The sequence below is a fragment of the Nomascus leucogenys genome, chromosome 22a (assembly GCF_006542625.1).
Source record: "Nomascus leucogenys isolate Asia chromosome 22a, Asia_NLE_v1, whole genome shotgun sequence".
NCBI classification, from domain to species: Eukaryota; Metazoa; Chordata; class Mammalia; order Primates; family Hylobatidae; genus Nomascus; species Nomascus leucogenys.
Genome location: NC_044402.1, coordinates 17,566,002 through 17,589,382, shown reverse-complemented (window position 1 = coordinate 17,589,382; position 23,381 = coordinate 17,566,002). Strand labels below are relative to the sequence as shown.

Genomic DNA, 23,381 nt, shown 5'->3' with positions numbered 1-23,381 from the left:
GGGGAAGGAGAACCGTATACTCTATTTGTAGTCTGAAATTCATTAGGGGAGACTAAGTCCCTAAATTTAGTAGCAGATGTCCAAATGATTGCAACCTCTTCCATCACTTTGAATATAGTAACTAGAATTTTTTCTGCTAAGGATGATTTCAAAAACTTTTAGTCCAATCCTTTCTTCTACAAATAAGGAAACTGAGCTCTAAAGTAGCTACATAAAAATAAAAATGCCAGATCAGTCATTTCCCCAAATGAATCCTGTTCTGAGTATTCAATCCACCAGATTCTTTTTTCTCTAAGAGGGCCATGAGGCAGCAGCTAAGAGGGTGCTTCAAGAAGTTCAAAACAGTTCTTGGAGACAGGGCTGCCATGTCTGGTTTAGGAAGAACTAAACATCTGAAAAGCAGGGAAGCTGAGCACTGATGGTTTCCATGGAGACTACTGGGGAGCCCAGGTGCATGGTCTAATGAGGCCACCGGCCAGCCAGCATGAAGGAGCAAAGGCTGTGGGACATTCCAGTAAAACTCACACACCACAGAGCTCTTCAGATGAAACCCGAATGAGTGGCTAGCCTGCCCATGAGGGCTTCTCTTGGAGAGACACACAGAAGCTCTGGGCTCTATATGTCTGCCCTATATGGCAAGCTCTTTTCCACACATTATTTTATTTAATCATCACCAAAACCTGACAAACTAGATTCAAATTCTATCCCCTTTTGTGGATGAGTAAACTGAGGCAGCTGACCCAGGATCAGTGAGATTATAAATGGCTCACCCAGCTATGGTGCCTCATTCCTCCCATTCTGCTCTTTTTAAAAAGCCTCTGAAACTGCTCATCTGAAAGCTCACTTGCATTCTTCTAAAGAGAAGTATAAGCCATTATTGCAGAGACAGCCTTGAACTCCAAGTTTAAGAGTTCTTAGAGGGGGAAAAAAGCACAGCTTTAGAGCTTCCAGCTGATCTGTCTTTGGCCACCAGTCCTAGATCCTGGAAAAGACCTCAAAATGGCATTTTTAAACATTAAGTCATCATAAGAAAGCATTCCCTGAGGAAGGTTTGAAAGACTTGAGAATTAGGTCAGCAGTGAGTAAGAGAGCAGAAATGACCTTACACCTGAGCAAAACAGGTATGCTGCGAAAGCATACGAATGAGTGCGAGTTAAAGGGCATTGGGAACCCCAGTTTAATCACTCAGCCACTCATGCCTGCAACTGATGCCAGGAATAATTTATTAATTAATTTTAATTTCAGTAAATAAATTCCTTGAGTTGAGATAGTTGTCTCTTGTTTAAAGATAAATATTTCAGAAAGGAAAAACCCACTAAGGCAATAGCAATCATCAACAGTTCAGTAGGAAGTAGTACATCAGGATGCCATTTCTGAGGGAGCACTCAGCAGTGAGAGGTGGGAGAGAGACAGACCATTAGGAGATAGGCGCAAAGCACAGAGCAGTGTCTGGAGAAGTCAGGCTTCTGGCAGAAGCAGGATTAGCCTGAAGACACTGTGCTTGAAAATAAAATGGAGTGAGGGAGTTCCAACAACAAAACGGATGGATTTACAGTTTTCCACATCATTACAAACACAATGAGGAACCCCATCTTCCATCTTTAAGGAGAAACTGAGCTTGTCTCACCTCTTCAAAAAATCTGTGTTGGCAAATCCATACTTAACTCTCTTGTGTTGTGATTGCAGAAATACCACTCTAAAATAGGAGGCTATTCAAAGAAGGGAGTTTAGGTGCAAGATCTTTGGCTTTCATTGGCCGAAACAGAAAATACAATCATAACATTAAAATTATTCCATTAAAAGCAGACAGTGCCCCTGATACTGCCTCCTGGATCCTGTCAGGCCAAAGCCAACTGGATCACAGTGATTAGAATTTAAATATGACGCAGTACTCACTCGAAAGACCTTCTCCACTCTCGCAATGCTTTTCCCAAAGATGGTTCCAAGTTGGTCTCCAATTCCAGCCAATAAGAAACCAAAGAGTGGAATTCCAAAGATGGCATATAAAATACAAAATATTTTGCCTCCTTCAGTGCTCGGAGCAATATTCCCATACCCTGGTGAGAAATATTAAAAAGAGGGAGAGTGGCAGAGAAATTAGCATACTGACCAAAGAACTCAGAGACTTTTTTAAAAGTTTGTACATTCCCCCACCTTATGAGCTTTAGGGAGTAGCACTTCATTTCAAAGGCCCTATACAATTTGCAACATTGTTCCATTCCTTCTCTTCCTTCTCCCCTTATAAAAGGTTTTAAGGTTTCTTGGATATTAACACATTTTAGGAAATTCATGGTCACTCAGAACTTTCATTTTCTTTTCTGACAAAAAGTGATACCACCTTTTTCTGAAACACCAAGCATCATGGGCATGTCTAGTTTACCGAGATCTGAATGTGTGGGAAGGAATCACCATTGCACTTTTTAGATTTGACAAGAGCTTCTTTTTCACAGTCTTACCCATGGGCTCCACCTGGACAGACTGTGGCTGTCTTCAAAGGTGATGGGTACTCCATATTAAAGAGGAAATGTGGTCTAGTACAAAGTTAGAAAGGACTCATGAATTGTACAGCCCCACCCTGGGAAGTCTGAAAACAGGAAAGAATAGGGAAGGGAAGGCTTTGTGCTGTCTCTCCCCACTGCCAGTGAAGTTTAGCCCCATCTGGTTCTTTTTTTCTCTTTACTGGGAACTCCACATCATCTCTGAGTCCTACCTCTCCTCCAAACCACCTCTTGCATTAAGGGTAATAAGGTGTTAAAAGTTTATTGATGGATGTTTGAATACAAGATAATCTTTTTATAGTCAGGTCTACTAACATGTATTTCAAATAGTGCTTTGAAAATACCCACATCTGCATTCTTAAAAGTACTGCAATTACATAAGTAACTTATGTACAATGAGTACTGGGCTTACCCTATATGGATGAGGCTAAAGAAAGTATTGCTGGAAGAAAAAGGCCTACAGCATTAGCACACTTTATATGGAGATGAAAGTCTAAATTAATTAATATTCATTTTTGTGCCAATTGATATTACAATCGTATGTTAAAAAGTATCTAGACAGTACTCTAACCATTCTCCCAAATCTGGGTAACTCATGTGGGGCCTGTTTCTGAATCCATTCAATGAGTGAGTTATTGGGTCCATGGTTATTGACAGGTTGGGAATGCAACATGATAAAAAAACGTTGATAGTTAGTCTATCATTCAACCACCCACAGGCCTGCAGAACTCATGGCTGTCTTCTGCCTTCGGGAATGAGTCACCTGGACACTTTCCTTTGCAATCTTCTGTTCTAAATCATTCAAACCTCTTATAATAATCTAAATTACAGTTTCCATTTCAAAAATGAGTGTTCAGGCTAGGCTTCCTCATCTTGTATTCTTTTACTCACCAGGATTTTGATTTAAATATGCAAAAAAGCTCTCAGAACTTTTTTTTCAGGTACTTTCAGGAACTTGGACAAAATCATTTTTCCAAACATTCCCCTCTAGAATGGTCGAGCTGACATTAAGCTAGCCCTATTAAAAAGGAAATAAATGAGCCTCTACAGTTTCACTTTATGCAGGTTTATGGTGACTCTTGGAAACATCCAAGTAACTTGTGAAAATACTGAAGACCCCAGCTTGACTGTCTCACAATAGTCTAACTTTGGGGAATATAGGTTGTCCAAGTGTCTCAGAAAAAAATTTATTGCAGACCTAGGCAAACAAATGGAGGCTTGGAACTGGATGAATAGGCATCTCATTAATCCTGACAAGTGCTACACCCCCTTTCTCCAGCTTTCAGAGATGACCACCCCCACCCACCTCCTGGGTAAGGCACTGTGGCTTACCATGGAGCATCAAGGAGAAGTGAGGAGATGAAAGATCTGGATCCAATTCCACCTCACACTACCTGGTTCTCCTTAGACCCACTTAACCTCTACAAATCCTAGTGTCAGAGGTACTCAAGGAAAATACAGGGGGGAAAAATATCAATGGACTGTAAAGTACTGTACCAATGCAAAGTATTATTATTATTATTATTATCACAGTTGGTTCTTTATTTGTTCAGTGTTTTGTTGACTAGAACACAAAAATAATATTAAAGCTAAGTTCTTAGGTAAGAGCATGAGTGATGCAATACTCAAACAAGCCTTTAAATATATTCACAGCCATCTTTCTTTGGTGACACACTGCCCAGTGGACAGAAAGTCATCATTCTTGAGTGATGCTGTATCTCATGCATGGGCGCGTGTGTGAGTGTATTTGTGCTCCATGCCTTTGGTGAACTATAAGGAGAGACTGTTTGACCCTCCACACTGTCACTCTGGGAAAATTCCAGCACTTACACTTTGGAGCTTTGCTCTGAGGCAATGGGAAGATCACATTTCTGGATGTGGGGATCTGGTTACACCCCGCCTGTCTGACTGCTCATCCTTCTAGAATGCTTGGGTAGAACTTTGAAGTAAGGTGTGACAGTTGTCTACAGGCTCTAGAACTAGAGACTACCCAGATTTCTGTTCTGATTCTTCTATTTACCAACTCTCAGGTCATAGGCACATTCTTAATCTCTCTCCCTCACTTTCTTCATCTAAAAGACAAGGCTATTAAAGTGCCTACCTATAGCTATTAAGGATTAAATGAGTTACAGGCAAAGCAACAGTTACATGTGAAGATTAAATACCTGTGAAATATGATGCAAACTAAGCACCCAGTTTGCCTTGGGCTTTACTATGGGAAGGAATTGTTTCTGAGCAATATGTCTCCAGGAAAACTCAGTCCCAGGAGAAAACAGGCGGTTGATTCCTATTTTCCCTCCAGAAACTTCACTGTTCTCCCATAGCACCCACAGCACCAGGTGGTGACTTTCAACAGAAGACAACCAGCTCCACAAGGGCAAACAGCCAAGGGGAGGCTGTAATGAATGCACAGCACCAGGATGAGCTCAGATCTGTTCACCTCTGGCTAGAAAAGAGTTCCACGTTTTTCAGGAAGAGAAAGCTGGCATTTAAAGAGGACTTGTGCCTGAGGAGTGCACACAAAGGCTTCCATTTGCTGTTTACATGCCAAAGTCAAATCTTGGCCCAACTGTGTGTTGTGCAGCCCTACTTGTTTAGTTGAGAGTGTGCTTTCTTATTATGGTCACCAGTCTGTCTGTGCAGGCAGGGCTGCTTTATGGACGTGCGCCCTGTGCAGTCACATGGGGCCCACACTTAGATGGGTCCTGTGCTTGGTTTAATGCTCTAAGCTTACCATTTTGATGTTTTAGCAAGGGACCCCACTTCAATTTGTAGTGGGTGCCACTAATTATGTAGCTGGTCCTGGTGAATCTAGCTGGACTCCATTGCTTACTAACTATGAAATATTGGGCAAGTTATTTAACTTCTCTGGGCCTCAGTCTTCTCACAGATAAAATGAGGCTAATAACAGTATCCACCTCGTGTGGTTATGCAGGATTAAATGAGATAACGCATGTGGAGCACAATGCATGTTAACTAGTAAGAATTCAGTAAATGTTAGCCACGGCGATTGCTCTTTCCAAAGCCACGGGTTAAACATCCCATCTAAATCAAGTGGGGCTCACACTCATAATCTCAGCACTTTGGGAGGCCAAGGTGGGAGGATCACTTGAGGCCAGGAATTTGAGACCAGCCTGAACAATATTGTGAGCCCTTGTCTCTACAAAAAAAAAAATTTTTTAATTAGCCTAGCATGGTGGTGCACAACTATAGTCCCAGCTACTTGGTTGGCTGAGGCGCGAGGACCGTTTGAGCTAGGAGTTTGAGGTTACAGTAAACTATGATCATACCACTGCACTCCAGCCCAGGCAACAAAGCAATACCCCTTCTCTGAAAAATAAAAATAAAAATAAAAAATAAACATCCAATCCAAGTGCTGGGTAAGTACCAACAGGTGCCTTGATAGCTTGATAGGGACAACCCTTAAATGAGACTGCCAGGCTAGTGATGCAGTGACTGGCTACCACCTGGGTCCTGACCAGAGGCTGTCTCTCTGATGTGGGTAGAGTCAGGTGGCTCAATCTGAAAATGCCTCACAGACTAAAATCTAATTGCATTTCACAGGTATTGGTAAGAACCTGATCGCTCGCTGTCCTTCTACAAATGACAGCTTGTGAAAAAGCATCTGCACATAGAAGTGAGCATCATTCATCCAGCATAGGAAAGCTAGTTACGGGGGACCCACCAGCTGAGCCAATAATCAAAGGCATGTGGGACTTTCTCACGTTGAATTAGTTACTGAGAAAGGGACTAGGGTGCAGTGCATCCCTGTCATTGACTGAGCAGAGTCTGCTCTTCCTTCTGCTGTGGCTACTGGTCTGGAGAAGTGCCTGAAGGTATTCTGTTGCTATACACTTGTAAATCTTTCCATATATCTCAGCACAAGAAAAACCTTCTTCAAAAAGAAGTGCTTTGATATCCTCAGATAAAAGGGACCTCTGATACTAAGGAGTAGCGCTGCTTTTCAGAAAAGATTCTATTATTCCCAAAGTGTGTCTATAGACATTCTACCTAATAAACACATTTTTTATGTCTGAAAAGTACATAACCTTAAGCTGCTCATGAGAGTCTTTCTGGAAAGAAATTTGGCAAACCTTTCATTTCCTTTGACAGAGCAAATCCTTAGTAATCTTTCCAAGGAAACAACCAGAGATGAAGACCACACTTCACAACGTAACACCATGGTGTTACACTATTACTAAAATAGAAACAGCTTAAGCTCCCAGGAATATGTTATTATAGTGTGAATAGTGGATCCAATAGAAACCATCAAAGAATACGCTTTTCAAAGAACTTTAGTAATATGCAAAAATGTCTGCAATATTATGTTGCAAATTTTATGATCGCAAGGAAACAGGCCAATATTTGTGTATTTCACAATTAATGAAAACACAGCTCCTCAGCTCTCATGGTTCCTCTTTCCGGACTCCTAACTAGTGGAAAATTGCTCGGGAAGAACTGGAAGAATTGCTGGGCTCTGAGTTTTCTTATAAACCTTCCGACCACATGCAACAAATGAATTTACCACTAAGTAATTGGAAAAACAATTATTTCTGCACCTCATTATTCTTACTTACATTGTATTAAGGGTTTCTTTGGAATTCTCTAACTGTATGACTCTATAAAGATCCTCCACTCCGGAGTTAAAATTTAGCCAGCTAAATGGTGTTCAACTTACAATGCATTATTTTTCAATTAAAAGAAAGAAAGAGTGAGAGAGAAAATTGTGTTTTCTAAATTAAATAGAACAAGGACCCTATCTCTAGTATTAACACTGTACCATGATACTGAAGTGCACTTTGCATTTTACTTTTGGTTTTGTTGCACATTTGTTTTGCAGTAGTTTCCTGTTCAGCATCCACCTTCCTTCTGATTTTTGGGAAAGACCCCCTTCCTGTGCATAATTGGTATGACACAGTGTCCTGCCTCCCACCACAGAGGAAACAGCCTCCTAGGCAGCCAGGATGTGTGCACATGAACAAATAGGATGGCTCTGCCTAAGACTTTAAATCAAGAGTCAGTGGCTCAAAGATGATGGCAGATGGCAGCTGCAGCAGCCAGCAGGCTCAGTCACTAGCTGTGGAGGTCAGAGGATATTCACTGGCCCTGCATGAGCTCTGACCCAAAGTGTGTATTGGGATGTTCTCAGTTGCAGGTAATAGAAAGCTCAACACACTCTCGCTTAAACAACGAAAGAAAATATATTGACCTCAGTAAATAGAAGGAGGTTTAACATTCATTTCTTAACACTTCCTGGGTAGCTCCATCCAGAGCTCAAATGATGTAAGTGAGATCCCATTCACCACTCCTCTTTTTCACTCTGCTTCTTTAGTGTTTGATGAATTCTAGGCAGAACAACCCAAGGGGAAAAAAATGACCGGCAGTGCCTTAGGCCTGTCTCTTTCCAGGCTTACCTTTAGTAAGAAAGAGAGGTCATTTCCTCCAAAGCTCCAGCAAAAGCCCCTAATCCAGATCATATGTCCATCTTTGAACTAATAATTGTGGCCAAGCACTGGATTTCTTAGTCTAGACAAGGTGATTGTTCACCTGAGGCTTGGGCACAAAGCGTGGGGAAGGGAACCACTGAGGATATGACAATGAGGACATAGGTGAGTAAGTGAATGGAAGCCGGGCAACAGAATCCAAGGGCTAAGAGCCATTTGCTCAAACTCAAAGATTCCAGTGTAAGCACACACACAAAAACAGGCAAAAACTGTTGCATATCAAACGTTCTTCATTAGGCAGATGGAGCCACCATTCCTCAGTCACATAATATTATGTGGATCAATAAATATAGTTGTTCAATAAACCAAGTTCCTGGATTCCTAACAAGCTAACACAATAAATACCATTAATGTGCCTTCCAATGTAGCTATAGTGTTTTTCAATGCAGCAGACAGATCATTCATGATCTCTCACGTCATGAAACAAGAAAATTAGGAGTTTCCTTCAATATACACTAATGTCTCATGAATCCAATACTGGGTACCAGACAGCATTTTCCAAAACGTACTTCTTGAAGTGGCCCAGACTTTCTCAATTTTAATTGGTGTACAATAGATCCTCCTACAATGCATGACACTTTTTCCCAGGTTAACAATCTGCTGAACACAATGAAACCTGACATTGGTCTTCTTGGATCCACTACAGCAATGCCCTCTGGTGTTGTTCAGGTTTCTAACACTTTTTGCCCTTATACCAAATGGTGTCAGGCCACCCAGCTTCCTTTGTTGGATGCTGTGAGTCTGTGGATTAAGCTGACCTAACCTGGCCTAGAGTGCCAGAAAAGGCTTCTAAGCCCCAGACCCACTGGTGTCATGGGCATCTTGAATACTTTTAATAGCTAACATCAATATATTTGCAGATTTGCAAGTGTAAACCTAGCATGTCACATAATTAGATTAAGAGCCTTTCTAAATAAGAATGGCAATTTTCCTTCATCCAAAATGTTCTTGTTGCATATAACTTTCTGGATTTCACCTAGAAACAACCTAGGTCCTGAAGGCTAGATCTTAAAACAAAAGCAAAAACCTGTGCCTCTAAACCACTCGTTAGCCTCTGAAATTTGTGCCTGTAGGAAGTTGATTGTCAAAACTGTGCCTCAGAGGAAAGAACCTCTCAAAAGGCATAGCTGGGCCTCAGAGAGCAATAAGGCAGGGAGTTCCTCCTAGAGAGTATAAGCAAGTTTTAACGAAGGAATTTCCCCCACCAGGAGGGCGGGGGAGCCTCTCAATGCCTGTCCATTATTGCTATGAACCAGTGACTGCTGGGTGTCTCTCCTGCTTCTGAATGAAGATTTTTATTGCAGCACTACTTCACAATTGTATGTGGGCAGAAAACCCTCAAACTCATTTTCAGCAGAGCTGGAAGAAGGATATAATCCAGAGATTCCAGAATATGTGTAAGAACTACCAAAAGAAGTGGAGATTGGACAGAAGCCATATGAACAAAAAATAAAGAGAAGCAGCTCGGAAAATGATGACAGGGCCCTAAAGTGGTAAATTTCAGGAAGTATCAGAAAATATCCCAGTATAAAGGTGAGGGTCTCACTCTGAACTTCAAAAGAGATGTCCCTGTTTTTACCAAGCATGAAATATTGGATAAAGAGGGAGAGCAGCAGAAGCCACCCTGAACTTGATCTCATTCAGAAAGCAGGCAGGTAGGACAGAAATAATACAGATGGACCCTATTTGCAGGAAATACTCTGTCACAGAAATGAAGAGAGTTAGGATGTGCTATCTGGAAGGTGGTACCCTGACTCACCCTGCTCTCCTCACCCCAACTCCATGAAATCATTTGGCAGAAAGATGGTCCAGGAATATCCAGTTTGCTTGGGGCCAGGTATTTTAAAAAGAAGTTGACCCAGCATAAATATAAAACTTCCATAAGAAAAAAATGTGAAAAGAGTAGCAGAATTTACCAATGGACAGAAAGAGGCTCACTAGAAAAATGTTTCCAAAATCAGACAAATGTTGTGACCAAGTATGAAATAATCATCTCTAAGAATCTTCACAGAGAAGCCAAAAAGTAGAAATTCAAGAAATCAGTGGAAAAATGGAACAACAAGTGAAGATGAAATGTGAGCTATGAAATTCAGGAAAGTAACAGGAAAAGGAAAAAATTCCCTACTGATCACAAAAACAAAAAATAAAATTGGAAGGAGCTCATGGCAGCATAGGTATTGTGGAAAACATACAAACAAAAATTTTCTCCCATTTTGTAGGTTGCCTGTTCATTCTGAAAATTTTTGCAACCTACTCATCTGACAAAGGGCTAATATCCAGAATCTATAATGAACTCAAACAAATTTACAAGAAAAAAACAAACAACCCCATCAAAAAGTGGGCAGAGGACATGAACAGACACTTCTCAAAAGAAGACATTTATGCAGCCAGAAAACACATGAAGAAATGCTCATCATCACTGGCCATCAGAGAAATGCAAATCAAAACCACAGTGAGATACCATCTCACACCAGTTAGAGTGGCCATCATTAAAAAATCAGGAAACAACAGGTGCTGGAGAGGATGTGGAGAAATAGGAACACTTTTACACTGTTGGTGGGACTGTAAACTAGTTCAACCATTGTGGAAGTCAGTGTGGCGATTCCTCAGGGATCTCGAACTAGAAATACCATTTGACCCAGCCATCCCATTACTGGGTATATACCCAAAGGACTATAAATCATGCTGCTATAAAGACACATGCACACGTATGTTTATTGCGGCACTATTCACAATAGCAAAGAGTTGGAACCAACCCAAATGTCCAACAACGATAGACTGGATTAAGAAAATGTGGCACATATACACCATGGAATACTATGCAGCCATAAAAAATGATGAGTTCGTGTCCTTGTAGGGACATGGATGAAACTGGAAAACATCATTCTCAGTAAACTATCGCAAGGACAAAAACCAAACACCGCATGTTCTCTCTCATAGGTGGGAATGAACAATGAAACTCATGGACACAGGAAGGGAACATCACACTCCGGGACTGTTGTGGGTGGGGAGGGGGAGGACAGCATTAGAGATACACCTAATGCTAAATAACGAGTTAATGGTGCAGGAAATCAACATGGCACATGGATACATATGTAACAAACCTGCACATTGTGCACATGTACCCTAAAACCCTAAAGTATAATAAAAAAAAAAAAAAAAAAAAAAAACATACAAACAAAAGGAATAGGGAGAATAAAATTAACAAAATGAAAACTAAATTTTAAGAGTTAAAAAGTAGAAGAGAAATGAGAGACATAGAAGATGAGTAAAGAAGTTATAATATATGTATAGCTGTAATCTCCCAAAGAACAAAACCAAAACCACACAGCAAAGAAAATGTTTAAAGATGTCAATCAAGAAAACTTTAATGCAATAAAAGAGTCAAAACCTAGTAATGTTATCAGATGAAAGATAGAGAAATAATATTTTAAGTCACTGAACAAAAAGATAAAGTCACCTATAAAAGCAGGGGAAAAAAAGGCTGGCATCAGGTTTTCCCCACAGATGCATAAAAAATGGGAAACAGAAGAGCAACAACTGTGAGACCAGTTAAAAAGAAAATGTGAAGCCAGGCGTGGTGGCTCACACATGTAATCCTAGCACTCTGGGAGGCCAAGGCAGGAGGATCCTTTGAGGCCAGGAGTCTGAGACCAGTCTGGGTAACACAGCAAGACCTGGCTTCTACAAAATGTTTTAAAAATTAGCTAGCCCTGGTGGTATGCACCTGTAGTCCCAGCTACTCAGGAGGCTGAAGCCGAAAGATTACTTGGGCCCAGGAGCTGGAGACTACAGTGAGCTATGTTCGTACCACTGCACTCCAGCCTGGACAACAGAGTAAGACCCAGTCTCAAAAAAGAAGAAAAAGAAAATGTGAGTCAACAAAATGGATTTCATTTTGTTTCAACTATCCTTCAAATGTTAAGCTACAACTGTGAACAATGCAAGATCTCTCAGAATATTGCTCCCCTGAGCCATTCTTAAGGCAACTACTTGAAGATCACTTTCAGCCAAGTAAGTGATCATGAGATAAACCACAGCAAAAGGACTAGAGATGAACATTAATGATATCTAACCATAGAGCTATGACTAAAACAAATGCAAGTATCAGGGTAACAAATTAAAATGTAAATTACATACCCTGAGGTTATACAGGCATACCTCAGAGACATGGTGAGTTAGGCTTCAGACCACCACAATAAAATGAGTCACACAATTTCTTTTTTGTTTCCTAATGCATATAAAAGTTACGTTTACACTCTACTACAGTCTATTAAGTGTACAATAGCATTAGGTCTAAAAAACAATATATATGCCTTAACTTGAAAATACTTTATTGCCAAAAATTCTAACAATAATCTGAGCTTTCAACAAGTCATAATGTTTTTGCTGGCGGAGGGTCTTCCTTTGATGTTGATGACTACTGACTGCTCAGGGTGGTGATTGTTGAAGGCTGGGGTGGCCATGAAAATTTCTTGAAATAAGACAACAAAGAAGTTGGCCACATCCATTTACTCTTCCTTTCACCATTTCTCTGTAACATGCAATGCTGTTTGATAGCATTTTACCTACAGTAGAACTTTTTTCAAAGTGGAATCAATCTTCTCAAACCCTGCCACTGCTTTATCAACTAAGTTGATATAATATTCTAAATTCTCTGTTGTCCTTTCAACAATGTTTACAGCATCTTTACCAGGCAGAAGCAGATTCCATCTCAAGAAATCACTTTCTTTGCTCATCCATAAGAAGAAGCTCCTAATTCATTCAAGTTTTATCATGAGATGCAGCATTTCAGTCACATCTTCAGGCTCCACTTTTAATTCCAACACATCAGCAGTGGCCTCCTCTAGTGAAGTCTTGAACCTCTCAAAGTCATCCATGAACCTTGGAATCAACTTATTCCAAACTCTTGTTAATGTTGATATTTTGACCTCTTCCAATTCATCACAAATGTTCTCAATGGCATCTACTATGATGACTCCTTTCCAGAAGATGTTCAATTTACTTTGCTCAGAGCCATCAGAGGAATCATTATGTATGGCAGTTACAGCTTTATGAAATGTATTTCTTAAATAATAAGAGTTCAAAGTCAAAATTACTCCATCCATGGGCTGAAGAATGGATGTGGTGTTAGCAAGCACAAAAACAACATTTATTTCCTTGCACTTTTCCATCAGAGCTCTTGGGTGACTAGGTCCATTGTCAGTGAACAGTACTATTTTGAAAGGAATCTTTTTTCTGAGCAGTAGATCTCAACAGTGAGGTTAAACTCTTCAGTAAACCATGCTGTAAACAGATGTGCTGTCATCCAGGCTTTGAAGTTCCACTTATAGAAGGCAAGCAGAATAAATTTAGCATAATTCTTAAGGGCCTTAGGATTTTCTGGATGGTAAATGAGCACTGGATTCAACATAAAGTCACCAATTGCATAGCCCCTAACAAGAGAGTCAGCCTATCATTTGAAGCTTTGAAGCTAGGCATTGACTTCTGTAACTATGAAAGTCCTACATGGCATCTTGTAATATAAGGCTGTTTTGTCTATAATGAAAATCTGTTGTTTAGTGTAGCCACTTTCTTAGCTAGACCTTCTGGATAACTTGCTGTAGCTTCTCCATTAGCACTTGCCACTTTAACCTGCCCTTTTATGTTATCAAAAGGCCTTCTTCCCTTAAATGTCATAAACCAACCTCTGCTAGCTTCAAACTGTTCTTCTGAAACCTCCTTACCTCTCTTAGCCTTCACAGAACTGAAAAGAGCCCACTTGCTCTGAATTAGATTTTGGCTTCAGGGAATGTTGTGGCTGGTTTGATCTTCTATCCAGACCACTACAATTTTCTCCATATCAGCAATAAGGCTGGTTCACTTTGTTATCATTCATGTGCTCACTCATTGGAGTATCACTTTTAATTTATTTCAGGAAAATTTCCTGGCCAGGAACAGTGGCTCATGCCTGTAATTCCAGCACTTTGGGAGGCCAAGGTGGGTGGATCACTTGAGCCCAGGAGTTCAAGACCAGCCTGGGCAACATAGTGAAACCCCATCTCTAGAACAAAATGTTTAAAAAATTAGCCAGGAATGGTGATGCACACTAGTAGTCTGAGCTACTTAGGGAGCTGAGGTGGGAGGATCCCTTCAGCCCAGGAATAAGGCTGCAGTGAACCATGATCGCACCACTGCACTCCTGCGTGGGTGACACAGAGAGATCCTGACTCAAAAAAAGAACACAAAATTTCCTTTGCACTCACAACATTGCTAACTGTTTGGCAGAAGAGACTTCGCTGTTGGCCTATTTCAGAGTTCAATATGCCTTCCTCACCAAGCTTAATTATTTCTAGATTTACATTTAAAATGAGAGACATGTGACTGACTCTTCCTTTCACTTGAACATGAGAGGCCACTGCAGGGTTATAAATTGGCCAAATTTCAGTACCACTGTGCCTCAGGGATCTGGGATGCCTGAATGGCTGGCTGGTGGAACAGCATTAAGTTCACCATCTTCAAAGGGCATGGTTTGTGGCACCCCAAAACAATGACAATTGTCACATCAAAGATCACTGACCACAGATCTCCTTAACAGATATAATCAAAAATGAAAAAGGTTGAAACTATTGTGAAAATTACCAAAATGTGACAGAGACACAGAGTGGAGCACATGACATTGGAAAAATGGCACAAATAGACTTGTTCAGTGTGGGATTGCCATACACCTTAAATTTGTTTAAAAAAAAAAACTCAACATCTTCAAAGCACAATAAAGCAAAGCACAATAAAGTGAGCTACAACTTATATAGAATGATACCATGAATAAGAGTGGATAGTGGAAGAGGGAGAAGAAGTTGAGATGCTAAGTTCACTGACTGCCTTATATGTAATAGCTGAGTGCCAAGAGTTATCTTTTAAAGCTGGCAAATCATGTAAGAGAAACATAAGCAAATTTAATCATTTAAAAGATGATGTCCACCAAAACTTTGTGTTGGAAAAAGAGAGAAAAAGAGATATCATCACCCGTTATAGGGATCGAATACATGCTGGTTAACGAATAGAACACTAAGATTATTACATGCCATTATACTTATAAAGTTAACCCCTAGGCCAGGTGCGGTGGCTCACACCTGTAATCCCAACACTTTGGGAGGCTGAGGCGGGCAGATCACCTGAGGTCAGGAGTTCAAGACCAGCCTGGCCAATGTGGTGAAACTCCATCTCTACTAAAAATACAAAAATTAGCCAGGCATGGTGGTGGGTGCCTGTAATCTCAGCAACTAGGGAGGCTGAGGCAAAAGAATCGCTTGAACCCAGGAGGCGGAGGTTGCAGTGAGCCGAGATTGCACCACTGCACTCCAGCCTGGGTGATAAGAGTGAAACTCCATCTCAAAAAATAAAATAAAATAAAATAAAATATATAAATAAATAAATAAAGTTAACCCCAAGACAAAAATATGAAACTCACAAAGTGTCAGAAAAAAAAGACACACACACACAAAATAAGACAAAGACTGATACAGGAAAGAGGTCATCGCAGTTCACTCTATGATCAGCTACAGAAAGCATTTATCTAGTCAAAATCATGCAGATGTTTCACTTCTATCTAATTAAATATTGGGAAGACAGGAGGACAGGAAAAGAGCCCTTCTGTGATGGGGCAGGCAGGAAGAAGGAACTAACTCCTCATCTTCCACAATGGAAAGTCAAAAAAAATCCCCAAAACTGAAAATTCCAGAAGTAGTACAAGCATGATATTTAAAGAGATGGGGATGAACATTAAAATCAACAATCAAAACAGATGAAAGCAACAGTCTCTGGGAAGGTAAGAAAAGGTGAGAGGGTCAGAATGTTACTGTTTTTTATAACAAACTTTGTAGAACAGTTTGGTTCTTTACTATATAACTTTAATAAGAAGTACAATTTTTAAAATGGAAGTTGAGCTCAAATGAGTAATCTGAGTTCAACCAACCAACTCATATTTTCCATTCTAACCTTTTCATTAGGTTTGCTAGCCTTTCATTCTGGAAAAAGAGATACTTCATTCTGCTTTGGCTTTTGTTGAAAGCCACCACAATGACTGCATTAATTTAAATGACAGTGTTTCATAAGCCTCCTCTCAACCTCAAACTATAGTGTATGCTATGAGAACAAAACACTGACTAAGCGCCCTTACTCAAGATGACCTGCAGAGGAAGAGATATTAGCAAACAAATGGGTACCTATGGTGGTAATGACAGTTCCAGCAAAGAAAAAGGCACTGCCGAGGTCCCAGTGGCTGCTGTTGTTGGAAGAGTTTCCTATTGGACTGACTCCCGCATTGTCAGCATCAAGGGCATGCTGCAAAGAAAGGGAAAAAGCATAAGACTCAGTTTAAAAGTTTTTTTTAAAAAAAAAAAAAAAAAGGTTCCAATACATTATTCCCCTGCTCAAGAACCTGCAGTGATCTAGAGAGAACTGGTTAAGTGGATGAGGGTACCATCCCAAAGCAAAATACTATGCACCCAGTTGTGAAAATTAGAAAATTAGTGTTAAGTAGGGGGGAAACGCTAGGATATAGAATACGGTGACATTTATAGAAAGCTTGCAGGCATGGGGTGGCCCAGATTATGCAAAGTGCATACAAGTTGCTGTGCATATACACACACAAAAAAAAATGTCTAGAAGAATGTTCACCCAAAGTGGGCATTTCCGCAAGGCAGGATTTTGGTTGTCTTTTCACTCTTTTCTGTCTTGTAAGAATGTTTTACGTCGAGCTTGTTTCCACAGGGCAGGAGTTAAGAGCCATCCTGGCTGTGGCCATTATTAACTTCAGAACCTTGGGCAAGTTGTTTGAACCTCTCTAAGCCTAGTTTCCTCATCTGCAAACTAGAGATAATACCTTCCCCACAGGGTTGTTGTGAGGACTAAATGAGATGGTCCAAGTAACACCCTTAGCCCAACGTCTGGCTATCAGTTTTAGGGTTTACCAAACAGTAGCCAATTTCATGATTGTCATTCCACTCTCCCCCACACCACACACACATCGCTCTTTTTAGAAATAAGCTACAATGACTCCTTGATAACTGAATTGGAATTCCACACACCTTAAAATTTCCAACAAACTGACCACAATGATGTAAATTCACACTGCTATAAATTCCCCACTCTGGGCAGGATACTCCATGACATGTTCCCTATACTTACATACCTGTGCCCTCCCACAAACAGTGCCCATCCTTCTGGGTCTAATTCAAGCCCTGCTTCTTCCAGGAGACTTAGTCTGTGCATCACTGCTTCACAGTTGTCCCCTTCCCCGAGTTCATACTTCAGCAACAATTAAAGATACTGCTAAAAATCCCTCCCTAGCCTCATCACAAGCAGGAGAAGGTAAAAAAAACTCCGTAGCAGTTCTTCCTGAGCTGGCCCCTGCCATCTTCTTTCAAGCCAGGGAAAAAGGTAGGACGTGCTGTCATGGCAGCCGAAACATCTGCTGTTCACACGGGTGAACTGGGATAAAAAAGCGACAGGTGGAAGCCTTGGAGAGGAGGTGACAGACACAGGAGCTACTTCTAGAACAACAAACAGACACTGTTCCTTGGGCAAACCTGGAATAACCCTATGTAGGGAGAGCAAGACACAAATATTGAAACGTAATTACATTTATCCTAAGTAATGCCCATTAAGCTTTGTTAGAACAGGCATATAGTGGTTGTCACAAATCAGATTACAACTGGAAAAGTCAATCATCATTACATTTTGCCTTCTTTCATCTGAGTTATTTCAAACACTCCGAACCAGGGATCAACAACTTTTTCCATAAAGGGTCAGATAGTAAATATCTTAGCCCTGGTGGGCCACGTATGGTCTCTGTTGTATATTTTTCTTTTTTAAAATAATCTTTTAAATATGCAAAAACCATTTTCAGCTCAGGGGTTGTACAAAAATAGGCTGCGAGCTAGATTTGGCAGACTCATAGACAATTGACAGGATGATACAGGGGGAAAAAGCACCTTCTGTCAAGTCGTGAGTCTATTCTTTTCTGCCTCTAAGAGAACATGGAATATTATGCAAGGCCACAGCCGGCCACTGTTTCTAGCAAACCCTGGCACCCTAGAATTTAAAATCTGGCTGCATGGGATGTGTACAGACTGTCTTTGCATAAATCAGCCTAATTGACAATGGTCACATAATCATTGGAGGTATGTTTTGCTCTGCTCTAGAGGGAAGACAGATGGTGAGTCCTTTCCACTGGTAGCATCTCCATTTTCACTGTGCCGTATGAGTACCATCAGACCAAGCCACAAAGCCTTCACCAGTGTTTATATCTTCATTATCTATTCAGCTCTGATGAGCCCACTTGGAAATAATACCGCAGGGAGGGCTCTAGGCTTCAGTCACTTAGGTTGCCTCAAATCATACCACCAGTACCTAATATTTACAACTCCTATCAAGCTGTGAAGAGAGGTTAGGCTCACTCAAGTCTCACAGTGCTGAGAACCGCACATAAATGTCATAAGCAAACCCAGCACTGCAAGCAAAAATACAGATTTGCACGAAAGACAATGGGGACGATGATCTGTTTCATCAAAAAATCTGAAGAATCATTTTCAAGTTTCATTTTTCTTGAATTATGCAATTTATAAATATTTAATGTTTACCTTTGTAACCCTCAAGGAAAGTGTTTATCAGTTGAAAGCAAAAGGGATCTAACAGTTGTTAAGTGTCTGCCTTTCGCCAGGTGCATTAGAAGCGTCATTCTGTTTTATCCTTTCTACAACTTGTGTGTGATTCCATTCTATCCTTTCCATAACTTGCAAGAAAGTGGTATTATCCCCCACCTTAGAGATGGGGAAACAGGCTCAGGAAACTTAATTAACTTGTCCTAGGTCACCCACCCAGGAAATGAAGAGGCCAGGATTCAACCCTGTCTGGCCCAAAGCAGATGGTTTTGCCTTTCCTCTACCTTTGGTACCTAGAATGCATGCCGCCTCCCCTACTCCCATCTTCACCTCCAGACAGATGAGGCAGGAGGACAGCCATTGTCCCAGAATTTAGGCAGAAGAGACCTTACAAGGGATCATTTCTAATTAGACTACTTCCTTGAACATGCAAATGGAGACACCAAACTTCATTTGGCTGTTGAAGCTGATTAGAGATGAGTCGCTCTATGTTAAAATAAAATTAAAGAATAAATTAATTAAAGTGGGAAAAGGTTGATTTTTTAAGAGGGAGGGATCAGAGAAAAGGGAAAAGCCCTCAAAAAGGAGGACAAGAAGAAATAAAGCGACAAAAAGGGGTGTCAACTGACAGGTGGGAAATTCAGGCTCCGTAGCAGCAATGCCCAGGTCTTTGAAGAGCAACTCCATCTAGTATCCAATTTCAGCTGGGTTCTATCTGTGATGTCAATTCCTCTCTCCCTGCCAAATCTTCAGTAAAATGGGCAATGCACCCAAATGCCTTGGGGAAGCAGTTTGGTGGAAATTATACATAAGGCTTGTTATGGGCAAAGTAGGGCCACTGATGATCTGAACTAACTCCTCGAGAGCAAGACTCAATGAAAAAGAGAAAAATAAGCTCTCCCACGAGTCACCAAATTTCTGACAAGGCTTCAGAAAGCCCCAATGCTGAGAATGAGGTTTGATTTTCTATCTGGATCTTATGGCTCTGAAAAACTCTGGCAAACAACCAGAATTCAAATGAATCAGCAAACTCAGGTTATAACTGACTGTTACCATTTGAATTGGCAATATCATTTTTAACTCAATAATAATAATTCTAATTGAGTTTATAGTTCTAATTTTTATTAATTTTTGAAGTATTTTCTAATGATCTTGCTTGAGCTCAAGTAAAACATTTTAAAATTAAATGCATTTGCTTTTAAGATTTTTCTCGGCCAGGTACGGTGGCTTATGCCTGTAATCCCAGCACTTTGGGAGGCCGAGGCAGGTGGATCACAAGGTCAGGAGTTCGAGGCCATCCTGCTTAACATGGTGAAACCCCGTCTCTACTAAAAATACAAAAATATTAGCCGGGCGCAGTGGTGGGCGCTGTAGTCCCAGCTACTCTGAAGGCTGAGGCAGGAGAATGGCGTGAACCTGGGAGGCAGAGCTTGCAGTGAGCCGAGATCACGCTACTGCACTCCAGCCTGGGTGACAGAGCGAGACTCCGTCTCAAAAAAAAAAAAAAAAGATTTTTCTCTGCATTCAGCCTGCAGAAGTGAATGGAGGGCAGCCCATTAGGAACGTATGAGCACACAGATAATGAAATGGCACAACTGAGCTCGGAACAGTTTAGCTCAAAAGATGTTACAGGGTAGAGGTTCAACCAATGTTATTCAATAATTTCAGACTCAGTGAGCATCATTTGTTCAGTTACAAGTTCAACCATTATCAAGTTCAGAGAGATCTTATGAGGATCAAAAAATTCACACAGATAGATAATTCAATAGAGGTAGACAGATAATTAGATAGGAGGGGATACTGTAGCTAAGAGGGCATTACTTTACATTTTAATTCCATTCCTCCTTGAATTTCCTTTATAGCCTCTAAGCTGGCATTTCCAGCAACCACTCAGCTACCCAGTAAATGGCCCGGGAGTGAATGTTTTAAGTCAACAATAAATAAATGAACAAACTAAACTAATAAATTTAGATATATTATCTTCCCAGAGGTGTGAGAGGAAAACATTTTACTTCTTTCTAAAATTAGACAAACACAAAAGCAACTCAACAACAACAAAATAATAATGATTTGCTTCTTTTAAAAAGAGGTGGCGAGCTGACTTGAAAGAGGGCAAGATCTAAAAGATTCTGTGCCCCTCTTTCTCCCTTGTCCTCCCTCCTCCTCACCATGAATTAGAAGAGAGAAACTGCAACCTCTCACAAAGTGAGGCGGGTCTGTAGTTGATGTGCTTAGAAAGAGAGGAGGAGGAGGTAACTGGACCCCTCACAGGACCCCCTACCACGTTTTCCCCACCAGTTTCCTCCCATCAGGCAACGCCAGCTACATGAATCACTGCTCCAGACAGCGTGCGATACCATCATGAGCGTTAGTGCTGCACTGGGATGAATGATGACCCGCAGGGGACCACTAACTGTCTGTGGCTTTTCTCCTATGATCTGTGCACTTGGTGAGATCATCTGTTTCTGTCTCCTTATGTGCCACCAAAAAGAAAGACAAACAAAGGTGCAGCAGTAATCTCTCGGCTTGTCTCAGATTGGCTGAAGAATACAACAGATTCGTGCCCTATGCATGGACGCTAATAGCTGGGTGACCAGTTGACCTATTGTCCAAAGCAGGGAATTTGCAAATAAAAAGGTAGCTCTGTTAATAGCTAAGCTGGGACCACGGGACAGGTGCAACCCAGGATGTATGGCCATTTTACTAACAGACTGTTTGTCTCTCGAGAAAGGACTTCATCTGAGGGTACAATGGTGGCTGCGTCCACAACGTCCTTACTCCCTGAACGGCACAGTCAGCAAAGGGATTATGAATTGGAGATTTAGCCAGGGATTGAGGCAGGGTGAGGGCATGAGTGTGGAAAGTGGTTTCTAAAGTGTATTAAAAGTGAACCTATTTTTAGTAGAGACGGGGTTTCACCGTGTCAGCCAGGATGGTGGCGGGCGCCTGTAGTCCCAGCTACTCGGAGAGGCTGAGGCAGGAGAATGGCATGAACCCGGGAGGCGGAGCTTGCGGTGAGCCCAGATCGCGCCACTGCACTCCAGCCTGGGTGACAGAGCGAGACTCCGTCTCAGGAAAAAAAAAAAAGTAAGCCTATTCCAGCCATTAGCAGTTGGGAGGAAAGCCACAACCCCTGTGAGAAAGGCAATTGGCAGACCACATTCATTACTACTCAAAAACGCCCCTAATGATTCAAAACCCCAGCAGCAGGGCAGCAACATCTCTCCACCTCCTCACACATTTGTGGCGGAAGAGCCTCGGGTTTGAAGTGGAAAGACAATATTTAATTTGCTTGCCACAATTACTTTTCCTTTCACCTGCTTCAGAAGTATTTCACATATAAATATTCCACAGCCACAGAAGTGAATCTTCCAGGGGCAAGGTGAGTTCACGATATTTCAAACAACCATGGGAGGATCTCAGAGAGGATTTCTGGGGCCACTCCCAGCGAGGCACTTTTGTGGCTGATTCAGAGATGTCTTGGATTCAGTACAGAAAGGGAGACGGTGGAAGCACCTCATACATTACTCTTGCAACAGGGAAAGTTCTTGGATAAAGCGGTAACCCTTCAGCTTTGCAGCCCAAAAGCCCAAAATGCTTCTCTGAACCTCGGTTTCCTCATCTATAAAATGAGGGACTAATACCTTCCATGCAAGGCTGTTGTCAGAGTTGTTTAAAAATGAACATAAGACTTCAGGCACTGTGCCTTGTCATTTCTTATTCAGGAGTATTAGTAATAGGAACCCTTTCGGAGCACTTCCTAGAGCACAGATTAACTCAGCCCTGGTGAGGACCTAGTACAGTGGGCAACATTGCTGCCCCCAAGGGACTCATGACACTGACAGCGGTAAAGTGTTGTGTGTACAGTACACATCTGGTGTGCTGCAAAGCTAGCAAACAATGCTCTTAGAATTGTCAACATGAAGTTCACCATCCTGAACTCTGCAAAGGCGCTTCTCTCTACCTCGAGTTCTTTTCTTTCTCTATCTCAGACACACAGCTTCCCCACTCTGGGAAGGGCAGGCTGGCTCATGCCCAGCCTGGGACACCCAACTATCTGCAATAAGACGAAGGGAAGAGAATGCAGGCTGACGCATGTGTGCCTTTACCTCCCACCCAGACAGACAGCCAATATGGCAGTCAAGCCTGCGCTGACCTGAGTGGACACACCCCAATCAAGTGGCCTTCCTAACTGCCACACCACCTCAGAGTCCCTCATAAAAAGCAGACCAGACCATAAAAAGGTAAAGAAAGAGGCACCTTCAGTGCTGTGGTGGATATTACAATGACGTGTAGTTTCCTACTGCCCTAAGTACCCAGTTATGTGCAAATATTAGCCTTTCCTCAGGTCCTCAGGGAGCTAGGCAGCAAGTTTTCATCAGAACTTTACAGCCTGGTTATAAATCTAAAGTGAAGGCCACTGGCAGAAAGGACAGGGCAAGTGGAGAACCTGTTTGGAGAAGAGGAGAGAGAAACCCAGGATGGGCTAGCATGCTTGCCCATGGCGTATGGTCTTAGACACGCTAGCTTTCCTTGTTACCACAAGTTAATCCCTTACAATGGGGATTTCTGAGACTCAATTCATTAGCACCTTGGGTATTCACTAATGACTAATCTATCTAAATATTATCTTATGAGACCAGGCCATATTTGGGGGCACTCTTGTAGCTTCCAAATTGTGCCTTATGATAGAGAATGCATTTCCTCTGTCTCTCTTTGACTATATGGAAGGATGA

General features: G+C 41.4%; 1 protein-coding gene across 2 annotated transcripts in view; it reads right to left on the bottom strand.

The window, feature by feature from the left end:
• The window catches only part of KCNK10 (potassium two pore domain channel subfamily K member 10), a 156,976-nt gene that overhangs the window by 52,074 nt on the left and 81,521 nt on the right, over positions 1 to 23,381 (bottom strand). For both annotated transcript variants that reach the window (XM_003260855.4, XM_003260854.4), the window contains exons 3-4: positions 16,207 to 16,324; positions 1,897 to 2,057 (exon numbers count right to left, since the gene is read on the bottom strand). In XM_003260855.4, coding sequence (XP_003260903.2) covers positions 1,897 to 2,057; positions 16,207 to 16,324 — 279 coding nt within the window. The remainder of the gene's footprint in view (positions 1 to 1,896; positions 2,058 to 16,206; positions 16,325 to 23,381) is intronic.